Source organism: Limanda limanda, chromosome 4, assembly GCF_963576545.1.
Source record: "Limanda limanda chromosome 4, fLimLim1.1, whole genome shotgun sequence".
NCBI classification, from domain to species: Eukaryota; Metazoa; Chordata; class Actinopteri; order Pleuronectiformes; family Pleuronectidae; genus Limanda; species Limanda limanda.
Window position 1 is genome coordinate 24,945,387 of NC_083639.1, and position 21,355 is coordinate 24,966,741.

Below are 21,355 nucleotides of genomic sequence, written 5' to 3' on the forward strand. Positions count from 1 at the left end.
AAGTTTCTAATCATGTTCAGATTAGCTTTGATTTTAATTAGTTATTTGATGCTATAAAAATAATGTGAAACAAAATGATTCACAGTGGAGACTCATGATTGGTGCAATTCAACATTTCTGCACAACTCCAGTTCAATCCCCCCCGCTCATAGGGACAAAGCATATTTCGCTAACTTAAGTCCAACATATAAATTTGAAGTTTTTAACTAAAAATGATCTGAACATTATCAGACATTGATTGGTTGATCCTTCAGGAAGTAAAATGCTTTAAATCTTTCAGTTTAATTTTAAAATCCCTCTAACACCTGCTTGTCCCAGCATCACAGATGGTTAGCACAGTTTGGAGCAGAAAAATATACTAATTAAAAGAGTGAATATATTTCCCCCAGTCGATGAAATGACGATATTCACAGCAAGTTTACAAATATAGCCATTTTATTAATGACTTGGAAAAAAAAGCTTATCAACACAAGGAATACATGCATGCAGGGTATGTACTGTATGAGCTATTATCCTCCTTATTCACAACACACATTTCTTACAATTTGTACTGAATTACAGCTGTGAAGCAATGGAATCACATTGTGTATATGCTCGATTACACACACACACACACAGATATATAAAAAGACTTATTACCCGGTGTGACTTGTTTTGAAATTAACACTTATCATGTGTCTTATTCTTTTGTCAAATCATCAGCCTGGCACCAGCAGGCCTCATCTTTTTTTTTTTTAAACAAATAATTATACAAAGGACAAGTATGGAGAACAGTTCAGATTCTGGTGCAGTGGCCAAAGAAAAGTGTGTTCAGGACACAGGCTTAAAATCCGAGATTTATAAAATATTAAGATTTTAACCCACATGGTTGACTTAAAAAGGAAAATTATTTTCAACGCTCCGAAATACCCAAGTCATTTGATATTAGGAATGTGTGCTGCCAACACCTACAGAGTGGATGAGAGGGAGATATAAAAACAGAAGTCACTACGTGGCTCTAGTTTACAGAACGTGGGATCCTGCTGGCAGCCGGACACATATCTGCAATGCTAGTTGAGCTTCTACACGTGAGGATTACAAAAAGGAACTTGGGAAACCCTCCATGAACAGTTAACTTAACGTTAGGGGGACGTAACATTCTTATTCTACAATAGAAATAAAAATAAAAATAAACTACTGCCTCGTTAAAAAGAGGAGAAAACAAGGATAACAAGAGAGCGAGCGCTGAAACAGAACTGCAAACTGAGACCAGTTCGTGGAAGTGGCTCCTGGGCTCAGTTCCTCCCTCTCTTTGACTTACGAGTCGTCTTCTTCACGACCTTCGCCCCTTTCTTCGCTGCGGGCGCCTTGGGGGAGGGCTCTTCTGGCTCAGGGCGCTTCGATCCACCTTTGGTCGCTGCCTTTTTAGCCGCGGGCTTCACAGGGGTGGGCTTCGCGGGGGTGGGCTTCACAGGGGTGGACTCTTCGGCCTTAGATCGCCTGGACACCCTCGTGGTCTCCTTTGGGACGACAGCTTCCTCGGGGGACGACTCTCTGGACACCGGCAGCTTGGTCGCTCGTTTGCTCAGCTTTTTGACGACTGGCGTTTTGGGCTTTCTCGCAGGAGCGCCTCTCTTGACGGGCGTGGCGGCTTTAGACGGCGTCGTGGTTTCTTTCTTTGCCAACGTCTTCACCACTTTCTTGGCCGGAGACTTCTTAGCGAGGGATCGTCCTCTGCCTTTAGCTTTTGACTGACTGGAGCTCTGTGATTTTTTGGCCGGTGGAGGACGGCGGACCTTGGGGGGGGGCCTCTTCTGAGACTTCCTAAGAGTGACGAGAACAGACAAAAGTCACACAACAAGTCGCAACTATACAAACATCACATGTTGGTGTCAGGCTCCTGAAAGACAACACTGATGAACCCATTTAGACTTTATGCAACATATGCATGTACCTTTAAGACTTATGCACGCTTCTCGCATAGAACCACATGAGATGTGTGCATTTCATCCTCAATGTCATCTTTCAAAAGACGCGTGACTGATGCATCGTGATTTGCTAAAATACTCCTGGGAAAGGCGACACACGTTATGGTAAATGTGGATTGTTTATTAGCGCTCTTAGTCGGCTAAAAGTTTTTTCAAAGTAGCGTTTCAGACAATGGCTGACTATCTTAATGAGCGATATTAAAAAGGGGAGTACAGGAGTGTTTCATTGGCAAGAGAAACAGTGAAGAAGACTCAGACCCAGACGATGCGGAACAAGACTCATTCTGTAAGAGATGCGTTTGAGGAAGTTTGGATCGTTTTTCTTTTCAATGTTCATGAAGTTTAGGGAGAAGTTTGATCTATTGAATGTTTTGTTTAATTTCTTTATCTGCTTCAGAAGTATTTCATTAACGATGGGAATTCTGTCAGCTCATCAGAAAACCTTGTGATTGTTTTCAAACGGCTCTCAGGTTTTAGAGTGAGTTTTTATTCTGTGCATTAGGTCTTAATGAGGAATGATTACAAGCCTGCTCACATTTACGATCAATGTTTGTTAATTAAAAAAGTTAACACCTACCTTTTACGGGGAGGAGGTTCATCATCCTCATCGTCGTCTTCCTCCTCCTCTTCTTCTTCTGACGACTCCTCTTCCTCATCAGAAGAATCAGCCGTGCGCCGCCGCTTTGTTGGAGTAGCAGCGATTTTCTTCTCAGGTTCTTGGAGGAACTTGTCTGGATACAGGATGGTGGGACTGAGGAGAGAAATCTCAGTTAGAAACATGACAAAATATCTCAAAATAAAAGGGAACGTTAATTTATTATTTAAAATGTTTAACTATGGATGAGACAAACTGTCTTAGAATCTCAGAATAATAAGTTTCCTATATCAGGAGAAGATGATTTAATAATGTCTCATAAATAGAAGATCATCTGTGCATTGATAATTGCCGCAGGTAAGCAAAATCAGATTCATGTACATAGAGTCGAAGCGTGATAAAGAAAAACTAAATGTATTGTGAACATGAACTGATCTCCTTTACTTCCACTGCAGTGTATTTACCTTGGGTAGAACGGGAACGAGAGCTGGTAGGTTCCCATCAAGCCTTGACCAGTGATCTGCTCCATCCAGCCCAGGACTTTACACTTTGTCAGGGTCCTCCTCAGAGTGGACACTGAAGAGAAGAAGATGCGCCTTTACTTCAATTCGATTCGGACGCACAAACTTTGCTCTCTAAAATCGAATTAACAGAGAATGTCTAAACTGTGCAGGATTCAAACCTAAAAAAACATTTGTGTAAACAAACAGTTTCATCTTCTGCAGAGAACAAAAGCTGTGTGTGTTACAGCAGATCTCTCCAATAACAGAAGCAACAAAACATGAATTATCTTGCACCATAATGCACTTCTGTTTACGATTGACTCCTGATGTCTTCCTGCTTGTTCACTGATTATCTAATGTTTCATTTAAAGAGGAAACAACTGTGTAACTGCTTCACAACGTCAGGGACACAATCAACAGGACTAATGAACCAGGTGCTGAATGATCTGCTGAGACAACTGGTGTTTACATAAATCCAATGTCACCAACATGGAGAACAGAACTTTAACCACGAGCGATGGTTTTCCAGCTGTGAACCTTTGATTCAAGCTGTGTATGCAAGCGAGTGCTTCTCACCGAGTACGTGCTCTTTCTTGTCCTTGTAGGTGTCTACTAGGAATTTGCGTAGAGTGAAGGTGCTGCAGGTTTTAGGTTCGTTCATGGCTGTGATGGCGGCTGTGATGGCGTCTTCCAAGGTGCTGCCCTTCAGCAGGACCTGGTTCCCGGTGCGCTTCAACTGGGACGGGCAGATATGAACACGTTTAGGATGGAAGGTCGGTTCAAACCACAGCTCAGAGAACTGGTCCGCTCATCAATTACAGACAAAATATTTGGAAAACAAAATGGGTTTCTGTTGCTCAAATGTGAATTGGTCTGGTTTCATTAGTCTTGATAAACAAGATTTTTCTTGGATTTGGGGAACATGAGATTTGACAGTATTTACAATTATTCTTCTGACATCGTATTTACCAAGAGATTAACAACAAGAACACTTGTTTGTATCCTTAATTCAAACATGCAAATCGACAGCCTGTCATCTCAATCTCACTGAGTCTAACTTTTAGCAGCAGCATCATTTTTTTTTTTTTTTTTTTTACAGCTGGCAGTATAAAAAAAGAGAGAAGTTGAACTTGAAAACACTTGCTTCCTCAGGAAATATCTAATATCACAGAAACTGTATAATAAAACCGTGAAGCTCGAGTGGGCAGAGGGAAGCAAACAGGTCCTTTAGTGGTGAAAACCAAACGTATCTTATAAGATAAAAACTTAGGAGCAGAATCTGTGATAGCAACTAGTGATGCACATTGTCCGTCAAATAGGATTTCATTTCATCAGTCATTGTTTAGAACATCTATCACTGAAGTAAAAAATAATTGGAGTTTCACCTGGAAAGTTCCACTGGCTCCTTTCCCAGTGATCTGCTCCAGTTGTCCTTTCTCCACCGCCTTTAGTAAAGCCGTCTTTAGGACGTCTGGCCTGAGGACGAATCAAATCATTCATATTATCAATAATCACAGCGAATGAAACTTTAATATGCACATCATTTGTAAAACTTAGAGACCCATTGAAATCCAGGCCACTGGTAAAACTACAGAGCCGTCGGTTTAAACTAAATTCACATTTTTATTTTGGTAGATTACGTCTTTCTAAATTCTGTTCCCCTGTTTTTAATTCATGTCTGAAGCTCAACTATGTTCAGAAGACAAAATTTGAGTCTGTGATAAAGTTAGTTTGAATTCGAACTCTGATTCATTTCACTTCAAATCAAGGAAAAATTTACGTTAGCAGGTTACACCATTTTGAATTCTACGACATTTCATATCCTTAAATCTTTGGAGAATTTTCTTTCACTTTCATAAAAGCAGGTCAGACTGTACTTGTCCTGTTCGTGACGCATGTGTGAGACTGTACCTCTTCTCAATGTTGAAGTTGGGGAAGTGCCGCTCCAGGTATTTCCTGATCAGAATGTAGGAGGCTTCTTTGGGCTCACAGAGCCGAGTGATGATGAGAGGAAGAGCATCTCCCAGAGACTCCAGCTTCTGAACCGATTTCTAAAAACAATCAAACATTGTACTAAGATCTCTTGCTGAAGGTTTAAAATCCATTTTCTTTACAATAACAAAACGTTTTTTAGACCTGCACCTAAAACCCAAATCTACAGGAGATTAAAAAAAAACCTTGAAGACAGTTTGTTAAAACTAGGGATGGGCATAATTAATCGACGATTGTTTAATTGATCATTAAGAATTTCGTCAATGACATTATTTTGTCATCGACAAAATTCTTTTGCGTTCACTGCCAAGCTATACGTCTCCATGAGCGCATGAGGAGTTCACTGCTCTTCTTCAAGTAGGAGGTCGGAATATTAGAGTTGCCTGAACGCAGCACAGTGAGGATGTTAGCAGCTGTAGGAAGCAGCCTGGAGTTATACTCTACAAGCCCCGCTGAAAGACCAGCAGCTAGCCGCTGAGAGTTAGATGGATTTGACGGTTCTCGACCTCTCAGTCCGGTTGTTTTCACGTCATCAACCCCGGAACCCCTCACCCAGACCCGGGTCTGTACGGGTTCCCTTCCCCGTAGACTGAGGGTCCGTGTGCGGACATGAAGCCGAGCTCCGCAGCTAGCCTCCAGAGCTAGCGGAGGCTAGCTCCAAAGCTAGCCCCTTCGGACCCGGACAAAGCCGGGTCTGGGTGAGGCGTTCCAGGATTGAGGACGCGACAACCACCGGACTGAGAGGTCGAGAACCGTCAGATCGAGCTAGCTCTCAGCTCTCTCAGCGGGGCTGAAGAGTACAGCAGCGCTTATTTACAAGTGTAACCATTGAACGGATCCCGTCTAACTGCCACAAGAGTTGTTCATCTTGTAATAAAGACCTCAATGAGGAAACACGCTGTGTTTTTTCTATTTTCACTGCATTTTAACAGCCTATAAATAGTGAATTTTAATATAAAAATATTAACGATTAATCGAAAATGTGTCATTAACTCTCCCGACGATTGATTAAGACAATTTAATCGAATGCCCATCCCTAGTTAAAACTAATATATAATTGAAACATCACTACTCCCCCCCCCCCCCCTGCTGTAACGTACCTTAGACGAGGCCGTCTGCTTCCCCATAGCGAAGGTTCCTGAAAGGCCATTACCTTTCAGCTGCGTTGGAGAAAGAAACAAAGGTGTCTTTGTTATAAATGTTGTTTCCTCCAGATTCGAGACAACTCTTCTATTTAACCCCACATAGTGAAAACATAAAGACTTTCATTCCCTACCTGCTTGATTGTTCCCTTCTCCAGATGCTTCTTCATTGCCTTCTTGATAAGAAACTTCTTCCTGTCGAGCTCCATGTCTGGGTATTTTTTCCCGATGAATTTCATGACGGACTGATACGAAACCCCGGTCTTGTCGTTACAAGACTGAAAAGAAAGGAAAGTAGAAATCATTCAAGAGAGGAAAGAATGGAACTTGTCCGACTGTGCTTGTTTGACAGACTTCGTACACACCGCGATCGCTTCAATGAGGATATTATCCACTTTGTTCTGAGTTCCTGCAAAGTTGGTAACCGGAAGTTTCTTGCTGGAGGCGACACTCGCCCACGCAGGAATCTTCCGTTTCACCTTCTTGACTTTGGCTTTCTCGTACTTGTAGCCGTCCTTTAACCTGTCGCCACAAAAAAAAAGGGAGCAAGACACAAGTTGAGTGAAGCGGCCCGATTCTTTGGAAGCGATATTTCACTGTGATCGTTTTCACCCTTATCTTTATCCCATCCTCACCTTGGTAGGAGAACATAGCAGTGTGTAGCGCACTGTCCAGCCGCGCAGTCCTTGCATTTCTCACTTTGTCCATTTGTCACCGTCGGGAAAGACACAATTAAGTTTGAGAACATCTGGCTTGATGACCACCATGATAGTTTGACCCTGACTGGACTTTTCTAATCTACTGAGCTGTGTGAAGAAAAGTGAATCTTTTCTTTGTCCAGCTCTGGGAAAAGAGAGGGAGGAGAAGTAACCAAGACTGAGCTGATAAGTTTGAAGGGAAAGTTTAAGTCCCCGATGGTACAACTGAAGCTAAGTGGAAACATTAACAGTTTCCTTACATATTTTCTGGGTTTGTATAAAGATCTTTGGGATTTAAAATGCCCCAAAATTTAATCTACTACAGGTAAACAAATTTTTCTGGAATTCAGACGATTTTTATACGGAAGCCAAAATATAATCTGAGCCTTATTCTGAAATGTGCAGAACAAAGCCTCACAGCCAATGCTGCTCTTTGGGTTTTCCGATGGGGACTGAACTGAACAGTTTGTTGATGCCATCGTGGTCTCCTCCTCCTGGTCTCCTGCAAGAGACTGGCACATCTGTCTGACAGCTACGTAAAGAGGGGGATGAGTGAGGCGGTGACAGGTCACATCTCGTGGAAATGCAACACTGCGACCATGAGGAGCAGGCTGCGGTTATCCAGCAGAGGTAAGGATCATATAAACAGATAAAAGTGATATCAAAGTGAAATATCGCAGTGTTCAGAGTTTGACAAACTCGTTCTCTGGTTGGGACTCACTCTTTCTTCTCTGGGCTCTTTCCTTCCTTCTCCTCCTCCGCGGCTGCGTCATCGGACTTCTGCTCTCCGTTCTCTGTGGGCTCGGCTTCGCCCGCCGCTGTCGTCTCCGCCGCCGCCTCCTCGCTCTCGCCCTCCTTAGTCTCGGCCGCTGCGGCTGAAGATGCCGCCGGCTCCTCCTCAGGAGAGGGCGACTCCTCCGAGGCTTCGGGCTCTGAGGGGGGGGGGGGGGGGGGGACAAGGATCAGCATTCAAAAAAGTGCCCTGGCTTTTACATTACATTTCATTTAGCTGTTATCCAAAGCGACTTACAATAAGTGCATTCAACCCCGAGGGTACAAACCAAGAACAACAAGAATCAAGAAAGTACCATTCCTTCAAAAATAAAGCAAAACTTCAAAGTACTATAAGTAAGTGCCATTTAAGTGCTACTAAATTGTTAGTTTCAAAAATTTTCGTATTTTTTTTATTCAAGGTATTTTAAAAACAGAGATACCCACTTTTTAAAACTTTCAACCGTCTGTTCATTATGCAAATTACCAAAGAACAACTGGAAAGGTAGAGACGAGGTGGAAAGAGGCAGGAGAAGAACCGGTTAGATTAAGCTGCAGATCTGGATCGGGGCCAGAATTATCTTTTAAATTGAACAACAACAATGGAAAGAACAGAGTTATGATAATTTTCTGTATCTTTAAAGTTGTTTTCTAGTCTTGATGACCTCTCAAAGTGCTTCAGTACAATTCATACATCATCATGAAGCACTTTCAAGATGACAAGGTGCAAATTTGGGGATTTAGCACTTTGCCCAAGGACACTTAGGCAGGCAAATTAGAGAGACTGGGATTGTACGGGGAACCTTCTGGTCAGAGGACGACCGCTCTAACCTGAGATATTCGTTTTTTTGACATTCTTAATGTTTTCTCAGGGGATAATTCCTGGAAGTTGATGAAAGGACAGAGTGTGTACAACTTAATGGACTCGATTGTGACACATTTATCAGGTTTATTTAAACTTCTAAGTAAGTTCTATGCATATGTGCAGTGCTCAAAGTGCTACACACACATTAAAGGTATTATTATGGTTATGAAATTAGAAAAGTGACGAGCACACCTCCACCTCCAGACTCATGGAGGTGGAGGTGTGTGTGAGGGACTGGGACCTGGAGGGACCTGGAGGTAGGTGTGTGTGTGTGAGGGACTGGGACCTGGAGGGACCTGGAGGTAGGTGTGTGTGTGAGGGACTGGGACCTGGAGGGACCTGGAGGTAGGTGTGCGTGTGAGGGACTGGTGCCGGACTGGGACCTGGAGGGACCTGGAGGTAGGTGTGTGTGTGAGGGACTGGGACCTGGAGGGAGGTGTGTGTGTGAGGGACTGGGACCTGGAGGTAGGTGTGCGTGTGTGAGGGACTGGGACCTGGAGGTAGGTGTGTGTGTGTGTGAGGGACTGGTGCCGGACTGGGACCTGGAGGGACCTGAAGGGACCTGGAGGTAGGTGTGCGTGTGTGAGGGACTGGGACCTGGAGGTAGAGGTGTGTGAGGGACTGGTGCCGGACTGGGACCTGGAGGTAGAGGTGTGTGTGAGGGACTGGGACCTGGAGGTAGAGGTGCGTGTGAGGGACTGGTGCCGGACTGGGACCTGAAGGGACCTGGAGGTTCCTGGAGCTCAGGTACTGCTCGACCCCGGGGGCCTCACCTTTCTCTGCGGCCGCGGCGGGGGCCTTCTCCTGGGTCGGGGTCGCTGCTGCTCGGCGGATCGGCATCACGCTCTCGGGATGGATCTGCATGGAGGAGGAGAACAGACCAGCCGGTGAAAGGAGGCGGAAACCCGGACCCGCTGCTGCCCGGACCCGGGTTCCATTCATTGAGGCCCGGTGCAGCGAAAACACGACAATAACACGAATAAAGAGGTGCGTTTGATTCCGGTGGAACCCGGAGCGGCCGGGCGGTGCTCGGACTCCCGGGTTAACTCGAACCAAGCGGCCGCGGTCACTCGGAACTGCAGAGGAGATTTTTTTTTTTTTAGCTATTTCGCCATTTTGTCCGCTGCTGTGTTCGCGCAGTGATGGCGTCGCACACGGCGGATTGAATTTATTTCACTTCGCCCGGGGAGAGCAGCGGAGCCCGGCGGCCCCTGCTGGTTCTCCGGGGCCGGCTCCGTGCACCTGAGCCCCCGGGGAACCACGAACCACACCGCGGGAAGAACTCACCTCGAAAGCCGGAGCAAAAGTGAAGAGTTTGTAGTTTGAATCCTGCACGATCCTTTATTTAGATTCCTGCTCTGCGGCCACGCCCCATTACGACCGTTGGTGACGTCGCTGCGTCGCACGTCACGTCGCAGGATTTCCGACCTGTCGTGGCACCGGCCGGCCGCGGGGAGGCGCTGTTTCCCCCTCCAGAGTTTCAAATATATTCAAAAACACACGTTGTGAGTGTGAGGAGCCATTTTCAATATTATACTGATATTAATGCGTTTTTTACTCAACTCAAAGTGTGTGTGTCATTTAACAGAAGCGTATTTACACCACTTGATTAAATATATATATATATATATGGGGAATTTTATTTTGCGTACAAATTTGTGTCGATTAACTGATTCGACAAATGTCATCTTGGTTTTAAGTTATTCCTCATTTCTGGAACAAATGTGTCTAAACAATAATCTGATGATCTTGGATTTGTGGGCTGCTATGATTGTATTTATGTTTGTTTATATTTTAATTCATTTATAGATATTGACACTTTAAAGGATTAAAAAAATGAGAATCTAATGATAATAAAATTGAATCTAATAAAAAAATAGAACCATCTAATTAAAAGAAATATATGCATATATTTTGAAAGAGAAAAAACAATCTAAAAATGTGACATTTTATAAAAATATATACATTTAATTAAAACCTATATACTTAAAAATAATTCAATCAAATCTAATGAAAAATAGCCATATAATTACAAAATATGTATAAATATGAAAAAAAATAATTATTAATTTCTTGATGTAGATATTTGCTGATGCTACCATTTGTTTATCATATTATTTCTATACATCTTTACATGTATATGTAGATATCTTGGAGAGAAGCCTCCTTCGGTTCATTGTAATCCAATATGAAGATAATGAAGATCTTTGAATCCTGAAACTATCTACCGGTGATACATTTTGATAGGATGTCTGTCTGCTATGACTCATGGGAGCTGCAGTTCTTCACCAGAAACTATACAAACTAATTTAACCTTGGTGAAATCTCAGAGGCCTCATCTGTTACAATAGAAGAATCATTAACTTCCTCAGACACACAGAAACCAACCAGCTTCCTGATTAAATGATTAATCAATTCATAGACATTGATCAGTGATCAAAGGCCTTTGTTAAAAGAAAAGAATCTGTTGTTTCTTCAATCTGATTATTTGCTGGTTTCTCAGTTTTCTTGGAGTTTAAACACGTTTGTTTACTTGACAGCTGGTTGACAAGTTTAAATTATTTAACTATCTAACTATAACTAACTCAAACTGAAACTGGTTGGTTACTAATACCACTGTGCCTGAGGTTCGGTGAGTGTTTAGCTTCTTGTCACAGAGAAACAATCGAAGAAATTTGATCAAATTAAATCAACACAAACATTAACTGAAACAATATTAGTCTTAAAACTAGTTTAAAAATACTTCACCATTAAATGTTTTATGGAAGATCCAACAGAGATGATATTCCACTTCACTGGTGCAAACTGGGAAGAAACCTTCAACGAATTAAATGATGTAGTGATGACATGGAGGGAAACCTCTGGCTTTTGGGATCCTAGTGGCAGTTGCCCACTTTGCTCAGTTGGTAGTCTAGCCATGGGTGGACCAGCATATTCAACTTAATAAACTGTGAATATAGACAAACAACTCCAGTAAAAAACGATAAAAGAAAAACCTTCATGGGAAATAAAGTGGAACAAACATCTGATTACCTCTGTCTAATGATGACACAACAAAACAACTTATTCTGATCAGCAGTGGTAGACAACCGTTTTGTATCTGTAAACATAAGTCACTTGTTTCAAGAGTAAAAAAAACAAAACCCCTTAAGAACACACACACACACTGAACAGAGAACTCATATCCTGAAACATGAGCATTTAACCTTCACTGAGAAGCAACAGTGATAATAAAAAAACATTTGTACAATATTTGCATATTTCAGCCTTTTGCCTGTTTTCTGTCGTATTTAATTGTAGAGTGAATATTTCAGGGTTTTGGGTCTAATCTTCAGTTCTGGAAAATACCTGTCAAACAAATATATACAGTCATATTTAACAGTGCAAGATTATTGCTTGGATATAACCTTAATAATTGCCAATAAATTGAATCATCAGCTAACCAATACGTCTCCGGTATCCATGTTCACAGTGGGTGTGTTCTGGTAGTCACGTGACCACGTTATGGCGTACAACACTCAAACATGTCATAGCTTCATAAACACACAATCTAGATACACACATACAAAAGATGGTACAAATAAGAAATATGTGGGGCGACAAGCTTCTGTTTGATGGTTTGGGTTTCGACGACTAAACAGACCAAACGAGTGGAACCTGTGTCGTTGATCCTGAGGCGACGGCAGCTCAACCTCTCAGCTGCTCCTCCTGGTCTGATCACACAGGTCTTCTGACGATGCTAAGGCAACTTCCAACACAGCGCAACTGTCCCAGTTCATCACACACAGACAGCCACACACACACTGAGTCGTTTCCCCTATAAGCACCAAACCATGGAAAGAACAAATCATGAGAACGAGCATTTTTAAATACCTTTTTTTGTCTTTAATGTTTATACAAGCGTTGAACCTGCTCTGTAGGTCTGGAGTATTACAAGCATGTCTTGTTTCTTGCTCAGCGAACCTGGCCATTTGTTTTTTGAAGTTGCATTTTTTCGTTTGAATGTATCTGGTTTGATCGTCTGCGTTTGTTTTTCGACAGTTCTGTGGACTGACCTGCATCGCTTCATGAATGCATACCTCGACCTCTGGTGAGGTGTATGTACATATCAACGCAGAATAGGCCGAGGCTCTGTGGTTATCAGGAGGATGACCTTTGACCCCCGGCCGTCACACACGGACAACGGTGACAGTTTCTGTGCATCCATTTGATTTTTATTTCTGCTTCCCCTTCATCCCAAATAACTTTGCTTTACCCTGTTTTAAACCAAACAGTGTGGAGTCCGGGGAGGCCATTTCATTTCATTATTATTTTTGTTATTATAATTAATTATATTGTTATTTCTGTTCTGTTGTCGTGAGCATCTGCAAATGTTAAATAACTTTCATATTTGCAGTCCTTAAAAAAATAATAAATTAAAGAGTCCGGAACCTATGTATCTTTTAAGTCTCTTCTTATAAAGTAACAAAAGAAAAGTAAGTTAAAATTTAAAACAAAAATATTTTCTATGTATAATACAGGTATTTAGTGCTTCCGCCGTTGGAATCCAAACTCAAAATGGCGGCATGTTTCAGAACCGTACCGCAGAAAAAAATTCCAGCCGTAAACATGTCGTCCTGCTCACGCACCCATTTTGAACGTTTGTTCTGCTGTAAGGATGTAGTTCTACTACGTCATGTCCCCGGGGGTCTCCCCTCGTCAATTATCTTCCGACTCCTCCTCCGCCTCCCGCAGCCAGGTGAAGAAGGCCGTGACGGACTTTAGGGCCACGCCCTTACCCAGCTGCTCGGCCGGGTCTTTGCTCGTCTCCCACTTGTAGAACGCGTCCTCGGAGATGACGTCCTCGTCGTACAGACAGTCGAAGAACATCCGGAGGAGGTCTGGAGAACAAAAACATGTCAGTCGTCGTTTCAGCTGTGACGAAACGGAAATAAATCACGTTTTTCTGTGAAGTGAGATCAATTCCTAATGTTATCAATTCAATAAATGTGATCTAGATAAGAAACAAATTGATGGATTATAAATTACTGAAGACGGCATGTGTTTTGCTAAAGTGATTTGGAGTCGGAGTGATGTTCCTCAAATGAAAGAATCAAGTGAATGTCCGTTGAGAACAAATTTGAGATTCAAAGTTTGAATCCAAATTGTTCCAAATGTCCTTAAGGTGCTTAAAGAAATAAACGGAAATATGAAAATCTACAATTCCATATAACAAGGCGAAGTTCCTCTACTGATGAGAATCATGTGACAAGAAGCACAGCTCCAGAAAAGCTACTAAATGGACCTTGTTGTGAGATTGAACTGCTACACTGGTTGATAAAAACTGAGAACTTAAGGATCATGTGTGAGTTTGATTTGGAGTGAACTCTGATGCAGAACTTACTTGGAGGCTGATCGAGGGTGACGATCAGCGCCTGAAGTGCATAAAGTGCTTGCAGCTGTCGCTCAGTGTCTGAGTTAAGGTACTTGAGTAATACAGGCAATCTCTTCTGAATGAGGGCCGTGTCCACTCGACAGTTGGTGTTATCTGCAACGTGAAGCAGGAGGCAGAGTAAATTCATTCGCTCGGCAGAGAGTAAATATTGTAATCAGTCTCTGCTCCGGCTGGCGGAGAACTTACCTTTCACTGCTGCCTTACACACAGCCGTCATCAGCGCCCTCAGGAAGGGGGACGAGCTCATCTGAGATTCATCCAGGTTCTCCTGAGAACAGAGGAGGGGGAGGAGGAGGAGTAAAAACACAGGGTCTATCAAATACACAAGAATCAGCTCAGAAGTGATGACACTGAAGAGCAGTAGACACGAAGCCCTTTTCAGACCGGACCTGAACGTGAATGGCCTTTCCCACATGCACAACCCTGCCAGAGGTTCTCTGCATTATTCAGGCGAGAGGTGGAGCAGCCGGGTGCAGAGGCAGGAAGTGACGAATTAACTCCGCTGCAGAAATCACATGATCGTGTACCGACACTGTCATTGGCTCTCATCACCACAAACTCTAGATATCTCCGTTTGCGTCTTCTACATGTGTGACGCCGCTTTTTCAGAGAGAGAGATATTCGTTGGTAAAACATATATTGTGAAAAACTGAAAATGTATTGAAATTTGAAGGGTTACGGCCCAATGAAGAACCCGTGGAGAGAATTTGATAAAGAAATAACCAAACATATTAAGAGTACTGATTTGAGTGTAATTGGGTGGAGCTCTATTGAATTTAGGGAGACTGTTGGGCCTCGGAGAAGGTACTTGCTCTAATGGGTGCTTCTGGTTTTATTTATTATTTATACTTGCCTGATATTGGTGCAAGTTCAAAGTATGTAGATGTGTAATAAATGTATTTCTGGTCTTAAACTGGAGCTTATATCTTCATTTGTTTAGTTAGTTTGTCAACAGTATTCATCAAAAACTACTGAAGTGATTTCCATCAACGTCTGTGGACCCAGGGAGGAAACCGTTAACATTTTCTGAGCACAGGTGGATCCAGGAATTGTATTAATGAGATCTTTCAAACAGTCGTGGACCAACAGTAGCTTCAAGGTTCGAAATATAAGTATATTCTGTTACTTTACAACGAGGTGTAACTCAGTCCCACTCCATCTGCCCTTCAGGATTTGTACCACTAACTCGCAGAGACTGGTTGATGTCACTTGTCGTACCTCCACCCAGTCGAAGATCTGCTCGTCACTGGCCATGTCCTCCAGCAGGAGTCTCTCCAGCTGTTCTCTCAGCTCCTCGGGAGACCAGATTCTTTCGGACAGAGTCGCGTCAGAGCTGGAGGCGTCCGACTGAAGAAACTGGAGTTTCTGTTCGAGTGGAGACAACATAGAAAGTTCTTATTTATCTCAAAAAGTCTTCAAACAGCTGATAGATGGTAACAGAAGGTTTCCCCTCCATTGATATTTCTTGGGCCTTGATGAGCGTTGACCTTCACCACTGACCTGTTGTGAGATGAAAGCCTGGACGTCCTCTTCCTCCGGCAGAAGGTCAGTCCAGTTGAGGCCTGCTTCCCCCCACAAAGAAGCCACAGTACGATGGCTCTGTGGAGAAGACACCGGACAACGTCACAAACCTGTGCTCTGAAATGTCTTTTCTATTACAAGAAATATTTCAGTCATAAACTTACCCAATGAATGAGAAAATACTTGCTTCAAATCAAAACAGCAAATCAGCCTAGTTGATTTCGTTGAGATTTTTCATTTTACTGGTTTATAATAATTATAATAATAACACTGAATGAATAATACAAACCAAGTCTACAGTGAACTCCAGTGCAGTGCAACAGTAAAAAGTCATAATGTAATGAGGTAAGTTAACAGATAAATAAGGTAACAGGAAAAAAGAGTGAAGAACAGACTGAAGTGTTTCTTACCATTTGTTTGCATAGTATGAGCAGTATTTCAGAGATTAAGATCCCAGCTCTTCCCACAGGAAGCAAGGGTTTGCTTAATTCACTGGGAACAAACAGAACATGACAGAAATTAAAATAAAATCTGAGCAGATCTTTACTTCATACACAGCTTAGTTTAGAGCAGAGTTCATCACAGTCAACATGTTTGTGGTCTGGTACCTAAAGAGCTCTCTCATAGAGAAGCCCCCCCCCTCCTTCAGCACAGGGCTGAGCAGCTCGGCCAGGTACAGCCAGATGTGGGGAACGTCGATGGCCATGTCGTCCGCTTGCTCCAGCATATCTGCAAACCTGGGAAAAGAAACAAGGACGTTGTGGTTAGGAACAAGAGCCGCTCCGAAACACGGACCAGCATCGAATTATTGCGCACAAACAAAATGAGTTCTTATACTCAATTTAAATACAGTAAGTTTAGAACAAGAAAATGTTCCCGATGACAATTTACTTCTTAATAATACCTGATGTTATTTAAAGTTTGAGAGTTGTTGATTAATTTGTAAGAACATAATAAGGAAAAAACAAAAATACACTGGAAATTGGCCACAGTAAAGAAAACGTTTTGGGTCTTTTAAAGTTAATAAAAAATTAGATGAAAGCAGTCCTTTCTAGAAAAGTATTCCAATCCAAAGAGATATTTCTCCATTTCGAACAACAACATGGTCTTTTAGAAAACCAAGTCATTCTTTCTTTCCTCGTATCAACATATTTATAGGTTTTGAAAATAACGAACATGAAGATAAATGGCTGGACAACATCAACTAAATCTATTAGCTATTATCTTCTCCACACAGGGTTTCAAAGGTTCTCTCAAGTAGAACTGAGCAGGGGAACTGACCCTTTGTAGAACTGGGGTTTGGGCAGGATTCCCTTCTGCGCCAGCTGGAAGAGGAGCTGGCCCAAGTGGTCCCGTGTGATCTGACTGCGCTCCAGAGTCGACTCCACCCCCACGCGTATGAAGATGTGCAACTGGGAGCCCAGATCAAGTTCCACCACACACTGGACGGCCTCCTGCAAGAAAACAAAGACGCATGTTCAAGACTAACACTTTGATTCTTCTCTTTAAGAAGGTTTATTCTATGAAATTGAAATGAAAAAAATCAGGTATCAGTTGACTGGATCTCAGCACCTTGAAATCTTTAATGTGCAGGAACTCGTCGATGATGGACTTGGACTTCCTCTCGATCTCCTCCTCAGACCGAGCAGGTTTCTCTATCGTCTGGACAACAGGCTCAGGTTTCACTGTCGATGCAAATAAACAACCACAGTCACAACAGTGTGATTAACGGCAGAGAGTGAATGTGTCAGTATGATGGTCCTGTCGGTCCGGTGCTGGGCAGCGGCATGCGTCTCACCCGGCTCTGGGACTCTGCTGCGCTCGGGCTCAGGTTTGTCCTCGGTGACACTCGGTCTCCGGGGCTCGGCTCCCTCTCGCTCCCTGTCTCTTCGCGGCTCCTCCTGGGTTGGACTCTCCAGCAGCTCCTTTGAACTGCTTCCCCTGGTGAACGAGCCCGGCCGAGACGATGGCGGCGCAGAGATCAGCGGCTTGTCGCTGCGCTCTCTGCCTGTACTGCTACGACTGGTGGAGGACGAATAAACAAAGAGTGAGGAAGGATGTCAGTGTAAATGAGTAACTCTGAGTATCAAGCTTTTCAACCAATTTGGAAACTAAAGTAAACGTATTACTACAAATTATTATCACTGACTTAAACAGAAGCAAAACAAAACCATAATAACAAAACTAATTTCTTTCAAATTCAATGAAAACTAGTAAATCAGAGTTATAAATATAATAAACCAGGAGAGATGAATATCAGAATCACAGAGACAATCTCCTCATGTTTCAGAGAAACCTAACACCAACAGGATCCTTCATATCAGACAGCGTTGTCATCTCATACCTTCCCAGAGTTCTCCTGGCGTCGAAGTCTGGGTTCTGTGGAGGAGTGGTGGAGGGTTGAGGTGGGGGGGTGGACTGCAGCGCTGAGAAGCGGTTGACGCCCGCTGTGCGTGATAGTTCTGTTACAGAGATGAAACATTACCAGAGAGATAAGTGAAAAATAACCAGTGTGGATGATCAGAGTCAAGGTCCAGTCATTTAGAGGACGACCTGTATACGGGATATTCTGTAAGTTACTGTTTTATATCAGGGTTTCACCAAGTTAAGATTAAAACCTTTCTTAGAACATAATGAAGGAAATTTTCACAAAATGTAATAGATATGAAAGACTATCAGACTTCCAGATTTCTGCAGCTAAACAGAGCAGAACAGTCGAAACATTGTGAAGTGTGTGACCCCCTGTCATCGCAAACTCTAAACAGCTACAACACTCCCGATCACAAGACAGCAGGTCATGTAGTGTGAGCTGCACAGTGATCCGACAGCTTTAAAGTCATGTGGTGTGACCTCACCTGAGTCACTGGCCTTGGCTCCTCCACTGCTGCCCTTCACCCATGTGACTTGAGCCCGGGGGCCCAGCTGGATCTTCTCGTCCATTTGAGGCTGCGGAAAGAGAAGCGATTATGATGACTCGTCACATTTCCAGCAAGGAAAACTACAGATGACAATTGTAGAAATCTGAAAGGAAAAGTCGAAAGGTTTAGACTGAAATCTACAGGTAAAGATTTCCACTCTTCCCTGTTCTCAAAATGTCCAGCAGAGGGAGAACTAAGCTTCTTTCCAAGGCACTGTCTGAATTCTGCAATGCCCAATGTTAATCAAGGACAAGTCCCAGCCACATCACTGCATCCAAACCATACGTTGTATTTTGTAAACACGAGGTGAACCAACGGCTGAGTGAACAAGTGTGCTCCTCCCTGTTCTACACTGAAACATGTCAGAGTGCATCCAGCAGGTGGAGATCCCACAAAGTCTGTTTTCCTTCTACTCTGCAGTACCTCATGGATCCTTTGTGCCATCTTTGCACTGCCTGACATGTAAACTACAGTAATGCAGATCAGATGGGAGCAGGGAGAGTTTGTACAAACATCCCGGTTGTGACGATTCCAAGGATTAATCATAAACAGTTATGGGACCTGAGTTATCTAACCCTTCGTACGGTTTCCCAGCCAGAGAACAGAAACCAAGGACGAGGAAGTCTATGACTAAAATGGAAAAAGATTTAATGAACACGAGACGAACTTGTCACAACAAGTAGAACCAACTCACAACTTCATCTTAATTACAAAGCTGGCGATGTTCGACTGAGACAGAGTTTTCAAAACAGCCTCCAGATTCAACACAGACCATCAGGCACAAACACAACCTATCACGTTATCTGTGATCAGTTTCTACTCAGGTCGCTGCTGATGTCACAAAATCTACTATATTCAACTTCTCTTGTTTTGCTATTTTTTTTTACTATATTAAACGCATTATAAATATCATTATGTATATCGTTAAATTGATTTACTCTGAGTTAAGGGCGTGAAATCGTGGGCGTGAGGAGGAAGCATGAAGACATCTAGTGCAGTTCTGAGGAAATTTAAGTATCGACACAAATGCCCCTGTTATGAGTCTTTTATCAGTAAAAACAATATCTTTATAAATCATAAAATATTACACGTTTCTGATTGTACAGCAGCATCTTAACAAGTCCTGACTCTACTTTAGGTTCCAACTTTAATTCAAATTAACATTTCAAATCTCTCAGATTAAACTATCATTAATCAAAATTGAAATGTTTGAAGTCTGTAGCCAATTCTCCAGATTGTATCCGGAGGTCAAGTCTGACAACGGCTTAAGTTTCCATGGAACACGACCAGTTACCAATAGGTTGTTGTTTGTCATGGTCTTTGTGTTTCCAATGTAGAAATATGAGCAAATCAACAATGAGGGACATATAGTAAATAGCAGCTTCATCTCTCCTGTATGCAGTGCATTTGTACAATCCTCACAGTAGAAGATAAGAAAAATGTAGAATGGTAAGATCTGCGTCGAAGCCTTGGAAAGCTCGTCTCACCTTGGAGATCTTTGGGATCTTGTTGGGGTCGATGGTCCTGCTGTTCTTCGTCATGGGCACAGTGTTCCAGGTCTCCTCTCTCTGTACGCGCTGATCTCTCTGCTCTCTCTGCTCCCTCGGATCTGTCGAGACACACCAACACAAAAAACAAAAAAACAAACACACAGGGAAATACAGGTTTAAGATTAGTTCACAGGAAATACAGTAGAGTCAAACGGCTGTGAAAGTGAAAGACAGAGGGACATTTCTGACTGTTTCTGTGGCATGCTGCGTTACAAGATGAAATATTATAGGTCAGCTAGCAGATGGGAGGGAGTGAGGGGGCTTCCTGTCTGCTGTTGGGCACAATAGCATCTCTGCAGGCTATAGGGACAGGAAGTCTACAGCCTGGCTTCCTGAGTCACTATAGCTGTGCCGATGTGATTCTAAGCCTTAAAGAGGATTTAGAATGCAGGCCTGACCTGGCCGTCTCTTGGTGTCCTTGTTGAGCAGTGCCTGCTGCACTTTTCTCTGCTCCTCCTGCTCTTCAATCTTTGCCTCCTTGTGGATCTGCTCGATGGTTTTCGGACCCTGGTCGGCTCTTCTGGACACCCAGTTGTGCTGAAGAAAAAAAAATGTACAGAACCACAATGACTTCAAACCTGAATCAGACAGATTCTGTAGTGTTAAACAGATTTCTTTGCTCTTTATCTTTGACAGTTCAGAGAATTTAGGAACATGTGTGGGTTTTATCACACAGTACATCTGAGCATAAACAGAGGAATCAGTCAATCACAGAGGAATATTCTAATGACTGGGGACACACTGATGAATTCGTTAAAGTTCAATAGTTATCACGTCTTCCTCAGGTTTCTTGCATTTTTCCCTTTTCAATGTTTCTATGGAATTTTTCCCTTTCCATACTGAGGGCCTAAAGATAGAGGCTGTCGTGTGATGTACAGACATTGTGCTTCCAGGCAAATTTTGGGCAATAGAAATTAAAGTTAAAAGCCGCCTAATTTTGCAGTAGTTATGTTCAGTACATCGATGTGAGGAAAAGACTGCACATTCATCCGAGTTTGCTGTGTTTGATATTGTATCAAGAGGAAAATCCATCAGAAAGGATCATATCAAGCTTGCAAGTACTTAATTGTGATTTTTCTTCCTTTGCGAGGAAGAAAAAGTAAAAGTGAGATGGCAAAAAAAAGACCCACTTACCAATCTCAGGTCTATAATATCCTGTAACATGAACCGTATCCGAGACGACGTCTTCCTCTCTTTGACGATTTTTTCCATCTGGTTAAAATACTGATCCATCCGAGGCTGGTGAGGCACAGAGGGAGAGAGACGGTTAATTTGAGACGTGAAGGTCATGTTCAGCATGTCTCCTTTCAAAGTACCAGACAGAAGGCTGCAGATATTATTATTCTACAGACTTGACCAATTGTCCAGTTTATCACTTGGAACAGTCCTGACCGCCCGA

The 21,355-nt window shown here is 42.8% G+C and overlaps 2 protein-coding genes across 3 annotated transcripts in view; both read right to left on the reverse strand.

Annotated features, from left to right (window-relative positions):
• Window positions 1-417: 417 nt before the first annotated feature.
• Window positions 418-9,901, reverse strand: hp1bp3 (heterochromatin protein 1, binding protein 3). Of its 2 annotated transcripts, XM_061069114.1 has the most exons (13): window positions 9,821-9,901; window positions 9,307-9,391; window positions 7,619-7,829; window positions 6,835-6,897; window positions 6,565-6,721; window positions 6,334-6,477; window positions 6,158-6,217; window positions 4,977-5,116; window positions 4,451-4,541; window positions 3,642-3,801; window positions 3,027-3,138; window positions 2,545-2,718; window positions 418-1,803 (listed from the first exon to the last, which is right to left on the reverse strand). In XM_061069114.1, exons 2-13 carry the CDS (start codon window positions 9,371-9,373, stop codon window positions 1,275-1,277), a joined length of 1,908 nt encoding a protein of 635 aa, XP_060925097.1. In that variant the 5' UTR covers window positions 9,374-9,391; window positions 9,821-9,901; the 3' UTR covers window positions 418-1,274. The 2 variants fall into 2 exon arrangements, with proteins under 2 accessions (XP_060925097.1, XP_060925098.1); XM_061069115.1 differs by lacking the exon at window positions 6,835-6,897.
• A 2,494-nt stretch (window positions 9,902-12,395) lies between these two features.
• eif4g3a (eukaryotic translation initiation factor 4 gamma, 3a) overlaps window positions 12,396-21,355 on the reverse strand; it is a 46,292-nt gene continuing 37,332 nt past the window's right edge. The window contains 15 exon segments of the mRNA XM_061069426.1: window positions 12,396-13,413; window positions 13,917-14,060; window positions 14,154-14,235; window positions 15,186-15,332; window positions 15,468-15,566; window positions 15,899-15,980; window positions 16,097-16,225; window positions 16,770-16,942; window positions 17,061-17,173; window positions 17,287-17,510; window positions 17,833-17,950; window positions 18,344-18,434; window positions 19,894-20,015; window positions 20,355-20,493; window positions 21,091-21,195. Of these exon segments, the coding sequence (XP_060925409.1) occupies window positions 13,232-13,413; window positions 13,917-14,060; window positions 14,154-14,235; window positions 15,186-15,332; window positions 15,468-15,566; window positions 15,899-15,980; window positions 16,097-16,225; window positions 16,770-16,942; window positions 17,061-17,173; window positions 17,287-17,510; window positions 17,833-17,950; window positions 18,344-18,434; window positions 19,894-20,015; window positions 20,355-20,493; window positions 21,091-21,195 (1,950 nt within the window). The 3' untranslated portion in view covers window positions 12,396-13,231.